Source organism: Ovis aries, chromosome 13, assembly GCF_016772045.2.
Source record: "Ovis aries strain OAR_USU_Benz2616 breed Rambouillet chromosome 13, ARS-UI_Ramb_v3.0, whole genome shotgun sequence".
NCBI classification, from domain to species: domain Eukaryota; kingdom Metazoa; phylum Chordata; class Mammalia; order Artiodactyla; family Bovidae; genus Ovis; species Ovis aries.
Window position 1 is genome coordinate 67,424,779 of NC_056066.1, and position 20,560 is coordinate 67,445,338.

The 20,560-nt window shown below is 39.0% G+C and overlaps 1 protein-coding gene across 4 annotated transcripts in view; it reads left to right on the forward strand.

Annotated features, from left to right (window-relative positions):
• RALGAPB (Ral GTPase activating protein non-catalytic subunit beta) overlaps window positions 1-20,560 on the forward strand; it is a 93,217-nt gene that overhangs the window by 50,599 nt on the left and 22,058 nt on the right. For 3 of the 4 annotated variants that reach the window (XM_042230127.2, XM_004014567.6, XM_060397798.1), the window contains exons 15-21: window positions 880-1,009; window positions 2,816-2,949; window positions 6,010-6,192; window positions 7,457-7,608; window positions 14,641-14,828; window positions 16,861-16,967; window positions 18,656-18,808. In XM_042230127.2, coding sequence (XP_042086061.1) covers window positions 880-1,009; window positions 2,816-2,949; window positions 6,010-6,192; window positions 7,457-7,608; window positions 14,641-14,828; window positions 16,861-16,967; window positions 18,656-18,808 — 1,047 coding nt within the window. The remainder of the gene's footprint in view (window positions 1-879; window positions 1,010-2,815; window positions 2,950-6,009; window positions 6,193-7,456; window positions 7,609-14,640; window positions 14,829-16,860; window positions 16,968-18,655; window positions 18,809-20,560) is intronic. The other variant, XM_012189189.5, reaches the window with a different exon arrangement.

The following is a 20,560-nucleotide window of genomic DNA, read 5'->3' on the forward strand; positions in this document are numbered from 1 at the left end:
AACACCATCTAGTTTATCCTTTTTGATCTCAGCTGCTCTTTCTGTCCCTCTAGACCAAAGTTTGAAGGTTTTCCCAAAGCACCAGTGCCTCTAAATCAGAAATACTTTCCAGAGACTCCAATGCTCCCTGCTTCTGTCTTCAAGATGTGTGATGCCTCTACCTGGAATAGAGGCAGGCAGTTGGTAGGCAGGGAATTAACCGAGTATGCTGGGGTGAGATGAGTGGATGTAGGATGGGTGATCAAATTACTATTAAGGAAATTATGTTCACGTCCCAGTAGGTGGCTAATAACAGTCACCTTACATGGATAAGATGAAATGTGTTTGTAGGGGAGATGAGGGAAGTCTTTAGCAGATACCTTCATTAGCTCCTGTACATATGAGTTGATCTTTATCTATCTATCTATACTAATATATGCTATATATACTAATCATATATTTATTGTTTGTGTATTTTATGTAACATTGGAAAGTCATTTATTTGTGTTTTGTTTTTTAAGATGTATTCCTATTCTGAAGTTTTTCTGGAAGGCACTAGGGTATTTTTTTACAGACCCAGAACCATTAACTATTGAAGTCTAGTGAAGGTGGAAATAGTCTGATCCTTTTAAACAGCAGCAAAGATGATTCCAGAATGGGCAGCCTCTAATCATCAGACCCTTGATACCACTAGTAAATGGTGTTTATGTAAAAACACAACAGTTTTAATCCTGTTTATATAAAAAAATACCACAACAGTTTTAATCCTTTGTCAATTTTTATCTATGTATCAGTTTGTGCTATTTAGCTGGCACATTCCATTTTACCTACATGGCTTTTAGTGATTGGCTTCTGTCCATATTTGCATATTTGATTCTTTTTTTTTTTTTTTTTGACTAGGGTGGTGGAGAAAATAACTTCAAGAGTCATAGTCGCACAAATAGTGGTATTAGTTCAGCGAGTGGTGGAAGCACAGAACCCACAACTCCTGACAGTGAAAGACCTGCTCAAGCTCTCCTGAGAGATTATGGTAAGCCATGTTTAGTTTAGTTTGTTTTTTTTTAATCTTAAGTTATAGAATAACTTTCAATGCCCAGATATATAAAACAAGCAGAGAAATTTTAAACTAGATTTTCATGTTCATAATTTTTGTGTACTTAATATAACAGAGAAGCTATTAGTCTAAAACATTATGAAAAGGAAAACAGATCTTTTAAATTTAGCTCTACAGTTTTTAGTAGTTAGATTTTGGATAGTTTCTTAGGTTTTATAAGTGATTTATAGGAAGCATTTCTGAATTCTATAACCAGGTGCTAGTAATTCAGAATCAAATAGGATTTAGGCACTGCCTCAGAGTCTAATGGCAGAATCAGTCAGTGTTTCAGTTTTTGCAGTGTAGTGAGGATGGTTTATGCATTAGATGGCAACCCAAAGGAGAGTCTGCCTTTGTGTTTGAAGCCTGTGTACCCTACTATGTCTGGTTAGATTCTTCAGTCACAAAGAGTAAGGAAGCATTTGCAAGTAGAGCATCCTATTCAATAATGTCCTTTACCATGGCCAGTTGCTTTCTGGATTTTGTTGAGTTTATGGGTGCCTTTATGTTTTTATGCATAAATACTAATGGTATATTGAATCTAAGATTATTAATCCAACTAGATTGGAATGAAATCTAACTTCTTAGATGGAGTTTAATGTTTTAATCATTTGGAGAGTTTATAAGCCCGGGAGTCCAGGCATGTTTCAGTGATTTAAGTTTGCTATAAGTATCCTTCAGCTTGTCAGATACATAAGGTCATTGTGTGGTTATTTAACACATTTAAATATTGCATTTATGAAGAAGTTATTTGAATTGTTATTGTATTCGTTATGCTTGTATTTAAATATAGGTGAAAATTTGTTTATTTTTCTTGCTTCTAAAATGTTTTTAAACTAAAGAAATTTTTGCATTATTATATGTGTTCTAATATAAATGTTTGAAGTGGTTATTGTTTGTTTCAGTATTTTGAACTGGTGTTAGTGAGTTCTGCTTGTAATGTCATAAAATAGTTTTTACTAAGAAATCCAGATTTGTGTTAGTGTCGCATGAATGTCTCTCTTTAATGATCATTCCTTTTTCTGTTGTCACTGCCCTCTTTCTGATAGGATCGACAGGTATAATGTCCCTAAAGCTTCCTTCATAAATTCAATTTAGTTTGTCCTAATTTATTATTAACTGAGTAGTAATTACTTTTAAATATAGAATTGGAGGCTACATAAAAACACAGTTACTTGATTATTTAATTTTTTAAGAGTATTAAAGTTGTCTCAGAGAATTAAATGTTAAAGTTTGCTTGAAAAAGCATTGCATGTGACTTTTGACGATATGAACCCTGAAAATAATTTCAGCAGATGCTTTAGGATAATTCCCAGCATCTGAAGAGATTCTAGAATTTGAATTCCTTCCTCTATAAAATTCCAAGGAAATAATTGATAGCCTTTTGATTGTTTCGTTGTTGTTTTTTTTTTTAATGTAACTCTGTGAGTTAATTTGGAAATGTTGAGATTTATACTGTTAGAGAATGATATTGAAGCTCTCAAATCCCAGTGGATGTCTGTGTGAGAGTACCTGAGCTGGGAGCTAGAAGCTGCTCTGGTCCAGTGTGTGCACCCTGCGTACCATTGTTCAGTCAGGCTCAGCTGCTCAGGCCAGTGGGGCGGGGAGCGTAGCACTGTGTGGGTGCCCGTCATGCTCACTGTGGCTGCTGTGGTCTGTGCCTGGTGGAATGCTGTGCTTCTCGTTACTAATGCTTAGTTGTTTTCCCTCCCTGCGGGATGTGGCATTGGGGTTATATCCTAGCTCTTAATACAGATTCAGCTGCTGGGCTCCTGATTCGCAGCATTCATCTTGTCACCCAAAGACTCAATTCTCAGTGGCGGCAAGACATGAGCATATCACTGGCAGCTCTGGAGCTCCTCTCTGGACTGGCAAAGGTGAGATGACAGTCCCTTTATTTTAGCCCAGCAGCCTTGGAGTATGGCTCTTTTTTCTGTATCTCCTGACCCCCTTCATGTGTGTGTTGCAGTCTTGATTACACTCATCACAGTTGATACCCAAAATGTGCAAAAATGAGCCTCCAAGTGAGATTTTACAAAATGATCTTTACTTTTTTGTTTGATAGGGTCAAAGGGTGTGAATGATACTTTTGCTGTTAGATGATAGGAAACATTTCAGTACTTGCTCTTTATTTGCACATAGAACACTGGTTGATTTTGTATTTATTCATAATACCCTTAAATTTTCAGCATGACATTTTGTGCCAGCATGACATTTTGTGCCGTTATAAGATCAGCAATCATCTAATTTTAACGAATAAATACAGATTTGGCAACAAAAGAAAAACTTATCCTAAAATACACCATTTGGGCCTACCTGTGACTCTTCCATCTTCCATTATCAGAGTTAAATGAAAGTTGGCTGTACTTTCAGATTTCTTTCCCAACTGTTTATCTATTTTGTGGAACCTTAGAGTTGGGTGTCCGTTTGCATTTCTCTCTCTCTCTTTTTTTTTAATTAAAGTGAAATTCACATAAAATTAACCTTTTGATGTGAACAGTGCAGCGCCTATTAGTGCTCTCACAGTGTTGTGCAACCACCCCCTCTTGCTGGTTCCAAAGCATTTGCCACCCCCAGAGAAACCCTGTGCCCATGAAGCAGTTGTTTCCTGATCTCCCTTTCCCCTTATCTCTGACAACCACCAGTCTGCGTCCTGTCTCTGTGGATTTACTTACTCTGATACTTCATAGAAATTAAATCATATAACCTGTGACCATTTGTATGTGGCTTTCTTCACTTAATACGCTCTTGAGGTTCATTTATGTTGTAGGAAAATGTCTCAATCTCATTCCATTTGTGGCTAAATGATATTCCATCATATTTATGTACCAGTTTGTCTGTCTATTCCTCTGTAGCACATTTGAGCTGTTTCTACCTTTTGACTGTTGTGAGTAGTAGTGCTCCTGTGAGCATACATGTACATGTGTTTATCTGAATGCCAATTTTCAGTTATTCTCGTTATATAACTAGGAGGGGAATTGCTGGGTCATATGGTAATTCTATATTTAACTTTTTGAGAAGCTGCCAAACTGTTGTCCTCAGCAACTGAATTACTTTACATTTCTACCAGTGATGTAGGAGGGTTCCAGTTTCTCTGAATCTTCACTAGCATATAAGTATTTTCATATCTGTAAAATAGGCAGGATTATCTTGTGTGTAACACCTGGTGATGTGAGGATGAAGTGAAATGAAATATGTAGACCACTTTGTAAACACAAAGGTGATATACACACATAAAGTGATGATGTCTGAGATGGTAAACTTTAAGCCCTCATTTTATAGATGAGGGGACAGGTGAGCAGAGGCTGTGACTTACCTGAGTCATGAAAGGCAAAATAGACAAGAAAACCTGAGGTGTTCTCACTACCACTTAGAGCTTACCTTTACCTCAAAGATTCTCAAGCATAGATGTAATGGCCATATTTTTGTGAGGAGCAGTTACTGATGTAGGAGGTAAGAACAACCATTTGTGTGATGTGCAGGACCACATGGTCTTTGAGAGCAAGATACTGTTGACTGTGACCTTCAGTATCCTTGCAGTAGTAAGGAATAATTAACCCTAAATGGAGTGCTGTCTAGACCTAACAAATCATAAAGGGCTAACACTACCTGATTTAATGACTTGCTATAAAGCTGTGGTAATCAAAACAGTCTGGTATTGGAATAGGTTAGACAGCTGGATCAGTAGATAGAGCGGGGAGTCCGGAAATAGATCTGCGTGTGTATGGACATTTGATTTTTGACAGAGGTTCCATGATAATTCAAAGGAGAAAGGATAGTCTTTTCATCCAGTGGTGCTAGAACAATCAGATATTCCTGTACAAAAAGAGAGAAAGGACTGTTAAATGGTGTAACCATTTTAGAAAACAATCCCCTGGAGAAGGGAAAGGCTACCCACTCCAGTATTCTGGCCTAGAGAATTCCATGGGGGCTTAAAAAATGTGTCCATGGGGTCACAAAGAGTTGGACACAATTGAGAGACTTTGACTCACACTTCACAGGTCCCTAAAAAACTAAACATACACCTATCATATAATCTAATCAGTCCACTCCTAGGAAGTAAGAGAGCATATACTCTTACAAAGTCTTATACATAGCAGCTTTATTTGTAATACTCAAGAGCTGGAAAAAATCCAGATGTCTAACAGTTGACTGGATAAATTAATTATGGTATAATCCATATAATGGAATACTACTCAGTAGTAAAAAGGAATGAAAAATTGATATATACAAGACTGGATAAATCTCAAAACAGTTATGTTGAGTAAAAAAAGCCAGACTTTCCCCCCACCCCAAATAGTACAGTACTCTATGATTTTATTTATATAAAACTATAGAAAATGCAGGTTAACCTATAGTGACAAAAAACAAATCAACAGTAACCTAGGGAGGGGACAAAAAGGAGTAGGGGGAAGTTTTTTTTTTTGTTGTTTTTTTTTTCTTTTCTGGGGAAGTGTTATAAAGGCGCATGAGATTGAGGGGTAATGAATATGTCTACCATCTTGATTGTGGTAATAGCTTACAGGTGTATAGTTAGTCCAAAATTTATCAAATTGTACACGTTAAATATCTGTAGTTTACTATATGTTAATTATACCTCTGGACAGCTGCATAGAGCTTTGTAGCCCATAGAGCATCATTTCGGGGTGGGTTAGGGGGCTTAAAAAAATGTGTACATGTTCCATTGCCAGCTCTTCTTGTGGTCTCTGGCAGTGATGAGTAGTTGTACCCCAGCAGTTGAGGTTTTAGAGCATGAAAAGGGATGCTAAAATAAAATTTTACTGTTTTAGGGTTTGAAAATTGCCCTCTCTTTTTATAGAGTGTATATGATAGTACATCTGAAATATATTCTCAGAAAGGCTGGGCCTCAGTGTAGAGGCTTTGAAATTGGTACCGTGGTTCCTGGCTAACTGTGTTCACCAAACGAATATGCTCAGGTGAAGGTGATGGTTGACTCTGGAGACCGGAAGCGAGCCATCAGTTCTGTGTGCAGCTACATTGTGTACCAGTGTAGTCGGCCAGCTCCTCTTCACTCCCGGGACCTGCACTCCATGATAGTGGCCGCTTTTCAGTGTCTCTGTGTCTGGCTGACAGAGCACCCCGACATGCTTGATGAAAAGGTTAGTTTACTAGGTATTAAAACAGAAAATAGGAACAAAAATGTACATTGGGAAAATATCTTTTAAAAGAGAATATCTAAATTTAAATCCATATTGCATACTTTCAGCTGAATATAACTTGTTATATTTCAGGAGAACACTTATCTTATTGAGCATAACTGAAAAACTATCATCATGCTTATATAGTTGATCCTTGAATAACATAGGGTTGAACTGCGTGGGTCCACTTACATGCACATTTTTAAAAAACTGTAAATACTATTACATGATTTGTGATTGGTTGAACCTATGCATGTGGAGCTGTGGATAGGGAGGAATTGCATATATGGAGGGCTGACTTTAATTTATATGTGGAACAGAAAAAAGAAAAAATAATTTATATGTGAGTTTTTTATTGTACTGGGGGTCGATGCCTCTAACTCCCATGTTGCTCAGGGGTCAACTGTATTTGATTGCAGATTAACCCATAGAGAAATTCTTTGAAAGATTGGAGCTTTGGATAATTTATCTGCAAACAATCAGGATTGTTTTTTCTTGAAAGGATGGTAGCCTTGAGATGGCCAGAAGGTACTTTGGTCACCTATCATCAGACCAGAAAGGGAACTTGATAACTAGGCTGCAAACCTAGAGAACACCTTCTTCGTAAAGGTTGTAGCTAAAAATTTCATTTCACATGTTTCTTTCATCTTAAGTAAACACAGATTATCTAGGCTGCTTTCTCTTACCATTGTAATACTTTTCTTATGGGAAGACAATTATAAAAGAATGCATAGTATAAATAAGAGAAGAGATATCAGGCTTATTATTATTATTATTATACAGAGCTTTATATAGTTTATAAAAATAATACCATTGATTAAATCTTAGTCATTTGCATGATGACGTATAGGATAGGGTTTCAGAAATTGTTTTAAAAGTGTCCAGGTTTAGCTGAATTACAGTTATATCTCTTTCAGTTATCTTTCACAATTTATAGTCCATGGTAATTTTACAAGAATGGTGACTGATAAAATTGAAGTGAATTTATCATTACTTATTATCTAGATCTCTTAATACTCAAATTTAGATCTTTAAAGAAAAATTGGGGGGGGGCAGCAAGTTTATTTTATTAAATTATTATGAAGTTGATATGTACCTACCAAAGAAAATGAGACATTAGAGTCTCACCACCAAAACACAACCAATATTGACACTTGGATATATTTCCTTGTCTTCTCATAAGATAGATGTATTATAAAAACTAATCTGCTTTTCCTTTTTCTAGGATTGCCTTAAGGAAGTGCTGGAAATTGTGGAACTGGGTATTTCAGGAAGCAAGTCCAAGAATAGTGAGCAAGAGGTCAAGTACAAAGGCGATAAGGAGCCAAACCCTGCCTCTATGAGAGTAAAGGATGCTGCTGAAGCCACCCTAACATGGTATGAAAGTGATGTCGCAGGGATTGTGTCTAGGAGTTAGACGGGATTGGATGTGATACTGTGTTGTTTCATCTCCTCCCCAGTTGTTCAACATTAAGTGACGTAACCTGATTTAGGATACTTTTTCTCCAGAAATAAAATGGAAAAGAAACTGTCTTGTTCTTTTGGACCAAAGAAACCAGGATTGAGGCTAAACGTTTGGGTCCTTGTTTTTCTATGCTGGCTGACAGTAATTCAAGTCATATCATGTTAGAGCTAGAAAGGATCTTGGAGAGCCTTAGCCACACCCTCACTCTGATGGCTAAGTCCAGAGACTTTGATCACACCATTACCTCTTCTGCTTTCCAGCTTAGTGGTTTTTATTCTGTGCTACATTGTTTATATTACATATTATAGGTTCATTCAGCCAAAACTTACAAACATCCTCTTACGAACTAGTAATAGAATTGTAAAAATAAATCAGATTTAGTTTCCACACCCAGAGAGCTTCTAGTCCAATAGGGAGGAATAAGATATGAACACAAATATCTATAATATTAGCTGGAGAATAAATGCTCCAAGAGAAAGGGGTACATATGGAATGCAGGTGTGTTGGAAAAAGGGAGTGAATACTTTCAGATTCAGGGAAGTCAGATTCCTGAGGAAAATCACATTGACCTGACTCTCAGAGAATGGATAGTTTGAGCTGTAAGTCAGATTGCAGGGGTGGTTATGGCAGCAAGAGAAAATTCCTATTTCAAGCATTTTGGTAATGAAGGGACGGAGACAGGTTGGTATCTTGAAAAAGTAGCAGAGAGAGTTGAAAGTTTATGTTTGGCCGGTTAGTTAGCAGAGTAGAAAGAGGGAAGAAAGGCAGTTTATTGACTGAAGGAGACAGATGGAGAAGATTGGGTAGAATTGGTACAGCTGGGAAGAAGTGGCTTATGAAAGGGTAAGTGTGGATGAGGATCCAGAACAACATAAAAATCAGGGAGGAGGAATGTCAGGTCATATTGAGTTGGCTCATCTTGGTCTTCTTAGTGAAAGTGGTAAGACAGCTTGTGGGCTTCCCTGGTGGCTTAGCAGTAAAGAATCTGCTTGCAATGCAGGAGGCAGGGATTTGACCCCTGGGTCAGAAAGAACCCCTGGAGAAGGAAATGGCAAGCCACTGCAATATTCTTGCCTTGGGGAATGCAATGAACAGAGTAGCCTGGCGGGCTACAGTCCATGGCATCACAGCAGAATCAGACACAACTCCCAGACTACACAAGAAGACAGCCTGTAGAAGATTCATATGCAAATGAGCCTTTTCCAAGAGAACTTGGGGCATGCACAATAAAGTTGGGTTTATTTCTGTTCCTCATGGGCTTAGGTTATTCAATAAAGTTTTAGAAGCATGCTTGCTTTAGTTCAGTCCTGGTCACTGTGCTAATGCTGGGCTAATGTGTGGTCTGGGGTGGACTTAAAAATGTTATTAAAAACTAAGATCTGATAGGTACCTTGGAGAATAAAAGAGATATGGAGAAAGGGGGAAGGATATTTCTCACTGGGACTCTGCATTATATAAAAATAAGTTTGCTCCATCCTAGCCTGTGGATGGGACATTCCATTGAGAGTATGATTGACATTCCATTCCGTTGAGAGTATGATTGACAGCGAGGATTGGATACAAGCCCGGAATGAGCAGAGTCTTGCTTGTCGTCCTCAACTTAGGCAGTAGTTGTCTAGGTGGCTCATCTCTGCTGGCAGCTCTACAAAATGCCTCATGTCTTAAAGAGGGCCCTAAAGAGTCATCATGAAACATCCAAAACCAATTTTCTCTATTCCCACACAATTAGAGCTTTGTGTCAGTATCATGACTGTTTTCTAGCTATGCAAACTCAAAATTTTGACTCTTTCTGATTTATCTGTGTTTTATCTGTCATTCCCTATATGAAGTCAGTGACCAAGTCCAGTAGAATTTAATTTTGGAAGTATTTCCTCCATTTCCTCAGACCTCAGCATCCTAGTCCAGGCCCTTCTCACTTTCTGTCTGATTTCCCTGTTTTCAATCTCTTACTCTTTTCATTTTGCACTCTGTTACTGAACTCATCATCTTAGGTACTGTGCTTATTCTGTGTGAGTGATTGAAAACAGATTTCTATTTATTGCCACATGCTGTGAAATTTTTGGTCTTGTGTTCAAGGCCCTCCTTGAGTCCCCACTCAAACTGTGATCTCCTAGCACAACCCTTCTGCCCCAGCTGGCTGGCCACTTGTGGCTGTGAACTGCACGTGTTCATACCTATCTGTCTGCTTCCCCTGCGTTTCAGGACTTCCCTCTCCTCTTGGCCTCATCCTCCACTGTTAGCTGCTCACGTCACATCTAGCTACCTCTGTGGAACCTTCTTTGATTATTCTGCTTTTCCATACCTCTGTGTTCATTCAGTCTGACCCTGCCACACTACATGAATTCTATGGTGTCAATGATCACACCTGGTTGTATTTGATACATGCTAGTCTTAGCTCCCTACCCTGGGTAGAGGCCCCATTTCCCTTTTTACACCCCTCATGGTGTAAGCACACAGGAGATAGTTACAGAATGTAGATCAGCTTGTTGTGGTTTTCCCCTTGCTGTAGAATATACATTAGGACTCTTGGAAGTCATTTCAGTAGCCCCTCTGCTTAGTGATTTTTAAGAGTTATTTACCAAGTTATTTAGCCTCTAATTTGGGGAAACTTTAACCCCCCAAGTGCCTTTTTCAACTGTTGAAAACTTGGTGTTTACATCTAGCTGAAATCTCTCCCGCTTTAACTTCTACCCATTTGTTCTGATTCAGACTTTCGATTGTAAAATCCTTTTTTTCCAAAGAGTGGGGCTATCTGAAGACAATGCTTGTGTTTTGTTTGTTTTTTATTTTACATTTTGGCTGCATCCCCTGGTAGGTGGGGTCTTAGTTCTTTGACCAGGAATAAAACCCACAACCCTGCATTGGAACGCAGAGTTTTAGCTTCTGGGCCACTGAAGGAATTCCAACAATGCTCATGTTCTTCCTCATTCATTTCTGCCAGTACCTTTAACTATTTTTCATATGACAGGGATTTATAGTACTTTTTATCCTAGTCATTTTCCTTTCAGTGGCATTGGTTTGACTGTGTACCTCTTTAAAGGGTGATCACCTTTAAACTCTGTAGAATATTATATTTTCATTAAAATTGGGTTTTTGAGAAACCTAGTCAAGGCAAACCGTAGAGGCTTTTTTTTTTTTTAACACATTTACATTTTGTCTTTCTCATCCTGAACATTTATTTTGGGGTGTTTGGATGTAATATATAGAATTTTACATTTAAACTTGAAATTTCTTTATATAAGATTTACCTTATTATTTTTAATCTTTTAAGATTCTTTTGGATCCCAGCTCTTACTCTGGTAATATTAACTCTGCAGCTCAACTTTAGGCCAACTGTAGATTTAATGAGCCTGCCCTGTGTATCCTAATCGGAAACTCTGATAAGAATATTGAACAGAAAAAGACTGACATAGCACGTGATAAAGAGATTTCCCTTCTGGTTCACAGGGATTTTTAAATCTTATCTATAAGTTTTTAATGATATACTGCCAAGTAAGCTGCATGTCTTGATTTCAAAGATACTTCTCTGCCTTTCCAGTCTAGTCATTATCGAGAAGAGAAAATGTAGTTAGGCTGGTGTGATTTGATCTTAGCAACCTATTCCCTTCCCCGCATCCTATTTGATAACGTCTTAAAATCTTGCATGGAACATAAGCTTACATGGTCCATATGCTTGTGACAACCATCTCTGTTCCATATTAGAAAACCCATGTTTTTCCCATTACTGGTTTTCTAGAAATCCTTAGGCCTGAACTCATCATGAAATTCTCCTTGTCCTTGAAATTCTTAAATAGTCCTCGTCCTAGAAGGAGAAAAAATGGAGGGAAAGTATCTGTTGAGCAGTGTTGTCTTCTGTTATCAGAGAGATTTGGGTTCAAGCATTAGAATGAAAGAGAAGAGGAGAGGCTACTCAAGCTGAGAATTGCAATGATATAAGTAGTGGTGGGGAATACTAATTTTCCAAATGAGTTGCTTTGGAAAGGTCTGATGATATTAGGACCACAAGATAAAATCTTTATGTTTTCTTAACAAGATTCTTTCTGTGTTTCAGTTTCTTAATTATGAAATGGAAATAATAATGGTACCTATTTCATAGGGTTGTTATAATAAATAAATAAAATGTTATGTGTCAAGTGCTTAGCTCTAGACTCTGGCACATAGTAAATGGTATTGTATAAGTTATTAGTGTTCCTTGAAGACATGCAGGAATCTCTGTGGATGTAAACATTTTGGAATGTTTAGGCTTGATCAGTTGAATTCTAATTTAAAAAGCATTTTTTCTTATATAGTCTGATTTAATAATTACAGCAGTCCTGTAAGATGTAACTACTAGTGCATCAAGTTCCTGGTCTGTAAAATGAGGATAGCTGTTCATGGCCACACAGTGAGAAGGCAGCAGGTCTTGGTTTCTGGTCTTTTCAGTTCAGTTCAGTCGCTCAGTCGTGACCAACTCTTTGCGAGCCCATGAGTCGCAGCACGCCAGGCCTTCCTGTCCATACCATCTCCCAGAGTTCACTCAGACTCACGTCCATCGAGTCTGTGATGCCATCCAGCCATCTCATCCTCTGTCGTCCCCTTCTCCTCCTGCCCCCAATCCCTCCCAGCATCAGAGTCTTTTCCAATGAGTCAACTCTTCGCATGAGGTGGCCAAAGTACTGGAGTTTCAGCTTCAGCATCATTCATTCCAAAGAAATCCCAGGGTTGATCTCCTTCAGAATGGACTGGTTGGATCTCCTTGCAGTCCAAGGGACTCTCAAGAGTCTTCTCCAACACCACAGTTCAAACGCATCAATTCTTCGGCGCTCAGCCTTCTTCACAGTCCAACTCTCACATCCATACATGACCACCAGAAAAACCATAGCCTTGACTAGACGGACCTTAGTCGGCAAAGTAATGTCTCTGCTTTTGAATATACTATCTAGGTTGGTCATAACTTTTCTTCCAAGGAGTAAGTGTCTTTTAATTTCATGGCTGCAGTCACCATCTGCAGTGATTTTGGAGCCCAAAAAAATAAAGTCTGACACTGTTTCCCCTGTTTCCCCATCTATTTCCCATGAAGTGATGGGACCAGATGCCATGATGTTTGTTTTCTGAATGTTGAGCTTTAAGCCAACTTTTTCACTCTCTTTCACTTTCATCAAGAGGCTTTTAGCTCCTCTTCACTTTCTGCCATAAGGGTGGTGTCATCTGCATATCTGAGGTTAGTGATATTTCTCCCAGCAATCTTGATTCCAGCTTGTATTTCTTCCAGTCCAGCGTTTCTCATGATGTACTCTGCATATAAGTTAAATAAGCAGGGTGACAGTATACAGCCTTGACATACTCCTTTTCCTATTTGGAACCAGTCTGTTGTTCCATGTCCAGTTCTAACTGTTGCTTCCTGACCTGCATACAGGTTTCTCAAGAGGCAGGTCAGGTGGTCTGGTATTCCCATCTCTTTCAGAATTTTCCACAGTTTATTGTGATCCCCACAGTCAAAGGCTTTGGCGTAGTCAATAAAGCAGAAATAGGATGTTTTTCTGGAACTCTCTTGCTTTTTCCATGATCCAGCGGATGTTGTCAACTTGATCTCTGGTTCCTCTGCCTTTTCTAAAACCAGCTTGAACATCAGGAAGTTTACGGTTCACGTATTGCTGAACCCTGGCTTGGAGAATTTTGAGTATTACTTAACTAGCATGTGAGATTGCATCCAAGTACTGCATTTCAGACTCTTTTGTTGACCATGATAGCTACTCCATTTCTTCTGAGGGATTCCTGCCCACAGTAGTAGATGTAATGGTCATCTGAGTTAAATTCACCCATTCATTTTAGTTCGCTGATTCCTAGAATGTCGACGTTCACCCTTGCCATCTCTTGTTTGACCACTTCCAATTTGCCTTGATTCATGGACCTGACATTCTAGGTTCATATCCAATATTGCTCTTCACAGCATCGGATCTTGCTTCTATCACCAGTCACATCCACAACTGGGTATTGTTTATGCTTTGGCTCCATCCCTTCATTCTTTCTGGAGTTATTTCTCCACTGATCTCCAGTAGCATATTGGGCACCTAATGACCTGGGGAGTTCCTCTTTTGGTATCCTATCATTTTGCCTTTTCCTACTGTTCATGGGGTTCTCAAGGCAAGAATACTCAAGTGGCTTGCCATTCCCTTCTCCAGTGGACCACATTCTGTCAGGCCTCTCCACCGTGACCTGCCCGTCTTGGGTTGCCCCGCAGGCATGGCTTGATTTTTAATGATCACTTATCTCTTTTGAGCCTGAATTTCCTCAGCTGGAAAGTTGAGGGGATTTGGCTGATCTTCAGATCCATGTCTGGGTCTAGAATACTTTAGCTAGCATAGTCCTTAAACCTGGAGTGTGCATATTTTTAAAATATATCTTTAGGAGCTTCATGATTTGGAAGTATGATTGGTCAGGTTCCCTGGGGAGCAGGCTTTGAGAGAGAAATTTGCCTGTAAGAGGTTTATTGGAAAGTGCTGTCAGGATCAACCCTTACGGGGGAATGAGGGAAGTCGCACTGAGCAGAGGGAAGACCGAAACTGTGATGCATTTGCAGCAAAGAGCTTTGGAGCTGGGCTGGCCCTTCAGGAGTCTCTCATGTTGTGGGACTTTATACCCCTTATCCTCCGGCATCAACAGTTCATTGGACATGAGCTGTCCCAGGAGGAAACTGTGGTCTTGAATAAAGTGGTTCTCATTGGCCTCTCCAGGACTCAGCTGAAAATTAGGGCCAATGTCTCTCTGTATCTGGGGCAGTGGATCTTTTCAGTTTTGGAGAGGGAATCCGGACAGCACACCACAACATCCACCACAGGGAGTAAATCTGACCCTCAAAGAGGAAGCATGGCTGTGGTCAGATAAATCTAGAGACAGATTAATGCATGGGGTAAAGTTGTGGCCTTGCTTTGGGATTTAACTCTTATCTTTTGTATTCTCTCTAGTATTATGCAGTTGCTTGGCGCATTTCCTTCACCCAGTGGTCCTGCCTCTCCTTGTAGTCTGGTGAATGAGACCACTTTGATCAAATACTCCAGACTGCCAACCATAAACAAACATAGTTTCCGGTACTTTGTCTTGGATAACAGTGTCATCCTGGCAATGCTGGAGCAACCTCTTGGAAATGAACAGAGTAAGTTTCAGCACTTCGGGCTTTTTCCATTGCTAAATCAACATATCTATCAATATTAGCAGGCTGTCTCTGGGATCGGGGAAGGAAAGACAAATTTTAAGTAATTTTGCATTTGTCAAAAAAGGCTTCTAGCTGATGACCTAATAGCAACTGAAAAGCAGAGGGTCAAAAAGTAGAATATACATATGAAATAGAATCTTTTAGAGGCTCTTAATGTATATCTATTAGAAAAGAGCTCCATAGCTTTATAAAAAGTTTATTTTGGTAGAATATTTTCTGTTGTTCCCCGTGTATGAACATCATTATTCCTCTTCCTTCCTTCTTGACCTTTGGATCCTGTACCTCTCCTGTCCCACCTTCACTCCGCATTATTCTTTTTCAGTTATGGTTGCCACCCAAACAGGCTGGAAATTGGAGGAGTCATCTTCACCTGCTCCTTCCTGTTACTCCCTTATATATTTGGTTTCCAAGTTTCTCTTCCCTTTGTGACTTTGGCGTCTTCTGTTCTCTGCATTCCTCCCAATACAACCAAATGCAGGACTTTTATTTCTAGATTATTGCAGTTGCTTCTTGCCTGATCTGATTGTCCCTCCTTCCAGTTCCAAAATTCATCACCCTTCCCTCCATCCAACTTGCTGCCAGCGGTGCCTCCATCCTCAAATGTAGATCTGATCATGCCCGTGCCCTCCTGAAAATCCTTCATTGATTTTTCCATTGATGCAACATACACTGTTTTCTTCCCATCTTTCCCCCAGTTATAACCATCTCAAGGTGTATTACCCCTGCAGTACAGACTGCTCAAAGTACTTTTTTTTCTGATGGTAATTGGAATCAACAAATATGTAAAGGAAGCATGTTCTTAGAGAGATCTTTATTGCTGGGAAGGGGAAGGAAAGTGAAGATTACAGAATCTTTGGGCATACAGGAACCCAGGGAATCTACAGATGAAGAAAGTAGGGCTCAGAGAGGATATTTGACTTGTTCATGAAATAAAACTAGATGTTTCCCAGAAGTTCAGGGAAATAACCACCAGAGGTGTCCTTTATGTTGTGGTAAAATATAGTGATTTTAATAACAACTAGATGGGGCTTTTAATTGTTGCCCAATTCCAGAAGCACTGGTCCCAGGTCTTTCCTGCAGGCACCTCATCCTTCTCTACCTTAGACCTGGGATTGCTTGACTTTTTCCCTTGGCTTGTATCAATTATTCCTGGCTCCTCCTGCTTCCCACTCCCAAGCTACCTGCTGTACGAGTCTATAAAATACCAGTCTCCCCTGTTTCCTGGCCTGAGGGGTGTCAACCCTTTTCCAAATTTTTTAAGACTCCACTCCTCTCATTCTAAGTGATTTCATTGCATTGAAAGTCTACCAAAAATATAAACAATTGGGATTATTTATATGTACAAGGACATTTTAAAACAAAAGTGAGAGAAGTTTGAACAAGTTTGACTGCTAGACCAGAGGAAAAAGAAGGAAATAGGAAGAAGGATCTAGGTGCTTAGGAAGTCTATTCTGCGTCCATTCCCCCTTGGGATGAAACAGTGCCTGCCAGTGGTGGGCAGCAGTACACAAAGGCATGGGTGAATGTGACTTCAGTATCACATGCACCCAGCCTGTCTTTTGCATTTAGACCATCTGCAACACTGACAGTTAAGAGTATTTGCCAGGATAATGTTTCCAAAACATGTGTATGTGTACTGCTGGAGGTATGCGATATGATGTTATTTTATGTATTTTTAAATAGGTGTTTTAAAAATATATAATTAACACACCAGAGTTTCTGGTTTTCCTTTTAAGGATATAATTTCCTTTTGAAAAAACAGAAAAAGGGAAGAAAGAAGTTAATAGAGAAAGTAAGGTAATAGTCACAGCGGTACGTGGATATGGCAGAATCCACAGAGGTGGTTTACAAAGGAGAAAAGCTAGAGAAGCACTGTGCTAGGGCTGTGTTTATTAGAGGCTCTAAAATTGACAGCAGCTGTATTTTATATGTTGCCAGAAATAAAAACTTTTCCACCAACATTTTATTCTAGATGATTTTTTCCCCTCTGTCACTGTGCTCGTCCGGGGAATGTCTGGAAGACTTGCTTGGGCACAACAACTTTGCCTTTTACCCAGAGGAGCAAAAGCAAATCAGAAGGTATCCATCAGAAGTTACAGGGGAGTGGCTAGGAGTGAGTGCCTGTGTATGCGTTTGTGTGTGTTGTGATTTAAAGATTAAGTAATACTCCAACAAAAATAACAGAGAAAATAAGTATTTTTGATCCTAGCCAGGTTCTCAGTGAGTTCACATCAGAATCATCTTAGGAGGCTAGAATTCCAGGTCCACTGAAATACTCTTTAAAGACATCTTCAAGGCAGGTGTAATTTCAGAACGCTTTCTGGGGTGACTCTGACATCCACTTAAGATTAAGAAGTGCTCTTCTGAGTGTGGCTGAGTCCCTTTGCTGTCTACTTGAACTGTCACAACATTGTTAATCGGCTATACTTCTAAGTAAAATTAAAAGTTAAAAAAAAGAACTGCTGTTCTGAGGAGTGGCCCCAGCTTTTTTCATGGAATGTTAAATAAAATTTACGTACATGCCATATGAAAAAACTTTGGCCAGATCCTAGATGTCTCTGTAAGTAGTACTTAGTTTCTAATTGTTTCATTTAACTGTATAACTGGTAATATGTACTGTAATTTTTTAATGTGCTGTATAATTTAATGAAGTCTTTCTTTTGGGTGGCACAGTTTATTTTTTTATAACAGTTGTAATTATGTGAATAAAATTTGCTCATGGGAGAAAGTTGGAAAATGAAAATAATGAAGACGGTATTTTAAGTCACCTGTATTGTCACTCTGCAGAAGTAGACGGCCTCTGTTAATGTTTTAGTGGATTTCTTCCCATCTTTTTTCCCTTTCTGTACCTAACACTTCAGTAGAATTTAGTCATTTTTGTATACTGCTCTTTTCATTTTTTATCACATTGAAAGCTTTTACTTACGTTATTAAAAATTCTTTAAAAAAAGAATAAAATTTGGCTTAATAAAATTTTACAAGCATTTGAGAGAGAAACTCACAAAATTAGAGTGCATGCCTAAAATAATTCAACATTCTAGATGTTGCTGTTGCATAACATGTGTTTGCTCTGAGGAGCACACACCCGTTTTCTCCTAGTGGCGTCATACCTGTCAGCAACACTATAAGCCACTCAGTCCCATTAAAGACTGAGGAGGAAGGAGGTCAGAAAAGGCACTAAAACCTGTTTGACAGTTTAATATGTGCCATATTTTTTTTTTATTTAATCCTTGCAGCAGTCTTGTGATGTGTTGTTTCCGTTTGTCAAATGTGGAAACAGAAGTTACATAGCTCATATATGTTTATTAAATCAGGGATTTGGAGCCATGAAGACCTAGATTCAGTGCCAGACTTTTTCAGTTAAGCGATGCCAAGTTTCTAATTATTGAATTCACTGTCTAGAGATGCCCAGTGGATGTAAACGTGCATGATTTGAGAGCCCTTGGGGGAAGACGGAAGTTTGAGTCTTAAATTTGGAAATGCCTTATCTATTAGCTTATCACTGAATGTAGAAGAGTCAGGCCTGGTATACTAGAGGTCCATAACACATATATCAGTCACAAAAATCTATAAGTTGATGAACATTTTTATAAAAATAAAGAAGAGTACACTGGTGCCTTTACCATGAGCAGTAGTATTTGCAGATTTTTACTGAGATTCTGTGTTTTGTAACCCTAGGGAAACACAGACATCTAAGAGACCAGGGAAATACATGTCATTTCTGATGGCACCAAATATAATACATATAATGTTGTTTTTTTTAACAGCTTTTTGTGCCTGAACCTCGTCCAGTTCCTAAAAATGATGTTGGATTTAAATATACTGTGAAACATCGACCATTTCCTGAAGAGGTGGATAAGATTCCTTTTGTGAAAGCGGATCTGAGCATTCCAGATTTGCATGAAATTGTCACGGAAGAAGTAAGATAAATTATTACCAGCTGTTGTTAAGAGAATGACTATAAACATCCTTAAACAACTTCTGCGATCAAGATACTGCCTTTGTTCGGTATTCCTGGAGGTGGTTCTTAAGATGACCTAGATGTTTGTCATCCAGGAAGTTGTCATGTAGTAAGACAAATACAGACTGTGGCTAAGTGAAAGGAACTTGACATCGGGCTGCCGATGTCCAAAGGAACCAGTCTAAAGGAACTGGACTGGTCTGTGGTTTCGTTAGTGTGACGGCATGATCCAACCCTAGTGGAGGATGTTTGGAGAGGGGAGACCAATTCAGAGACCGTTATGATAACTCAGGCAGGGGATGGGAAGGACTGCCTTATTGGTAGTGTAAAGTTTAAATATATGGCATGTCACATAGAGGTATTTTGATCCAGACAGTCTTGGATTGATGAGGGATAGAAAAGAGCTGAAGAACTTTAGATTTTAGGCTTGAGTGGCAAAGATAACAGTGCCATTTATAGAAATATAGACATTAGAAAGAGGACAGGTTTAGGAAAAAAATTACTTGGCTTTAGATTAATTTAGGTACTTAACTAGATTAAATAATTGATTACTTAGGTCAAGGAAGAAGAGTTCTAAGAAATGAAAGAAAGGTATGTCAGGGCATGAGCGAATAGAAGGGCACGTATGGAGGCTGCCTATAGTGTCAGATGCTGGAGAGATTGGGGGAAGGAACACGAAGAGACCCCTGGATTTTGTTATGAAATGTTGGTGACCTTTGAGAGCAAGTTCAAAGAAGTATTAAAGTGTAAGATCTGGGGAATGAATGGTAAATGAGGAAAAGGCAATGAATATAGGCTACACTGTTTAACTGTTAGCAGTAAAGGGAAAGGTTGTTGTTTAGTTGCTATAGTCATGTCCGACTCTTTGCAACTCTGTGGACTAGAGCCTGCCAGGCTCCTCTGTTCAAGATTCTCCAGGCAAGAATGCAAGATTCTCCAGGCAAGAATACTGGAATAAGTTGCCATTTCCTCCTCTAGGGGATCTTCCCGACCCAGGGATTAAACCTGCGTCTTTTGCATTGGCAGGTGGATTCTTTACCTTTGAGCCACCAGGGAAGCAAAAGATACAGAGTAGAAAATAGAATGAGGAAATGGCCTAGTGAAGGAAAGGCAAGGCTAATTTTTCTTTCTTTTTTTTTTTAATTTAAGAAGAATCAGAAGTAGAAGGAGCCAGTGAAGAAGGGTCAGCAGCCTACACTGTGAGGCAGGCTGGGGAAATGATAAGTAATAGAATAAGGCCCTGGAGGCAATTAGGTCAAGAAAATCTGTGATTGTATCTAGAAAAGGGGTCCTTCTGGTAAGATAGGAGAGAAGAGGGGCTTGGTTTAGGTTCAGAGATATTTCGAGGTGGAAAGAAGGGAAATTGAAGCTGCTTACGTAAATTTTAATCTTAGTTCTTAGAAATGACATAGGGAAGCAAAGATGCTTCTTAAAATTGCCAGGCAGCCCAGCTAGATCTGTAGTGAAGTTACTTAACTCATTCTGCTGACTTTCTTCAAAAGTTATTGGTATCCAGAGGCATAAATAAAAAATCTGAGTGATGTGGAGATTGGCCAGGTGAATAAGGAAGCATAAGGAATAACGTAGCCATTTTATATGCTTAGAAGAGGGTATTAAGATGTCATATTTGGGGGGTTTAGTTTTGGTTGGGACATAGATGAAGCCAGAAGGCTTGGAGAAATAGAGAGAGGGGTTGTTTACCCCACAGTGA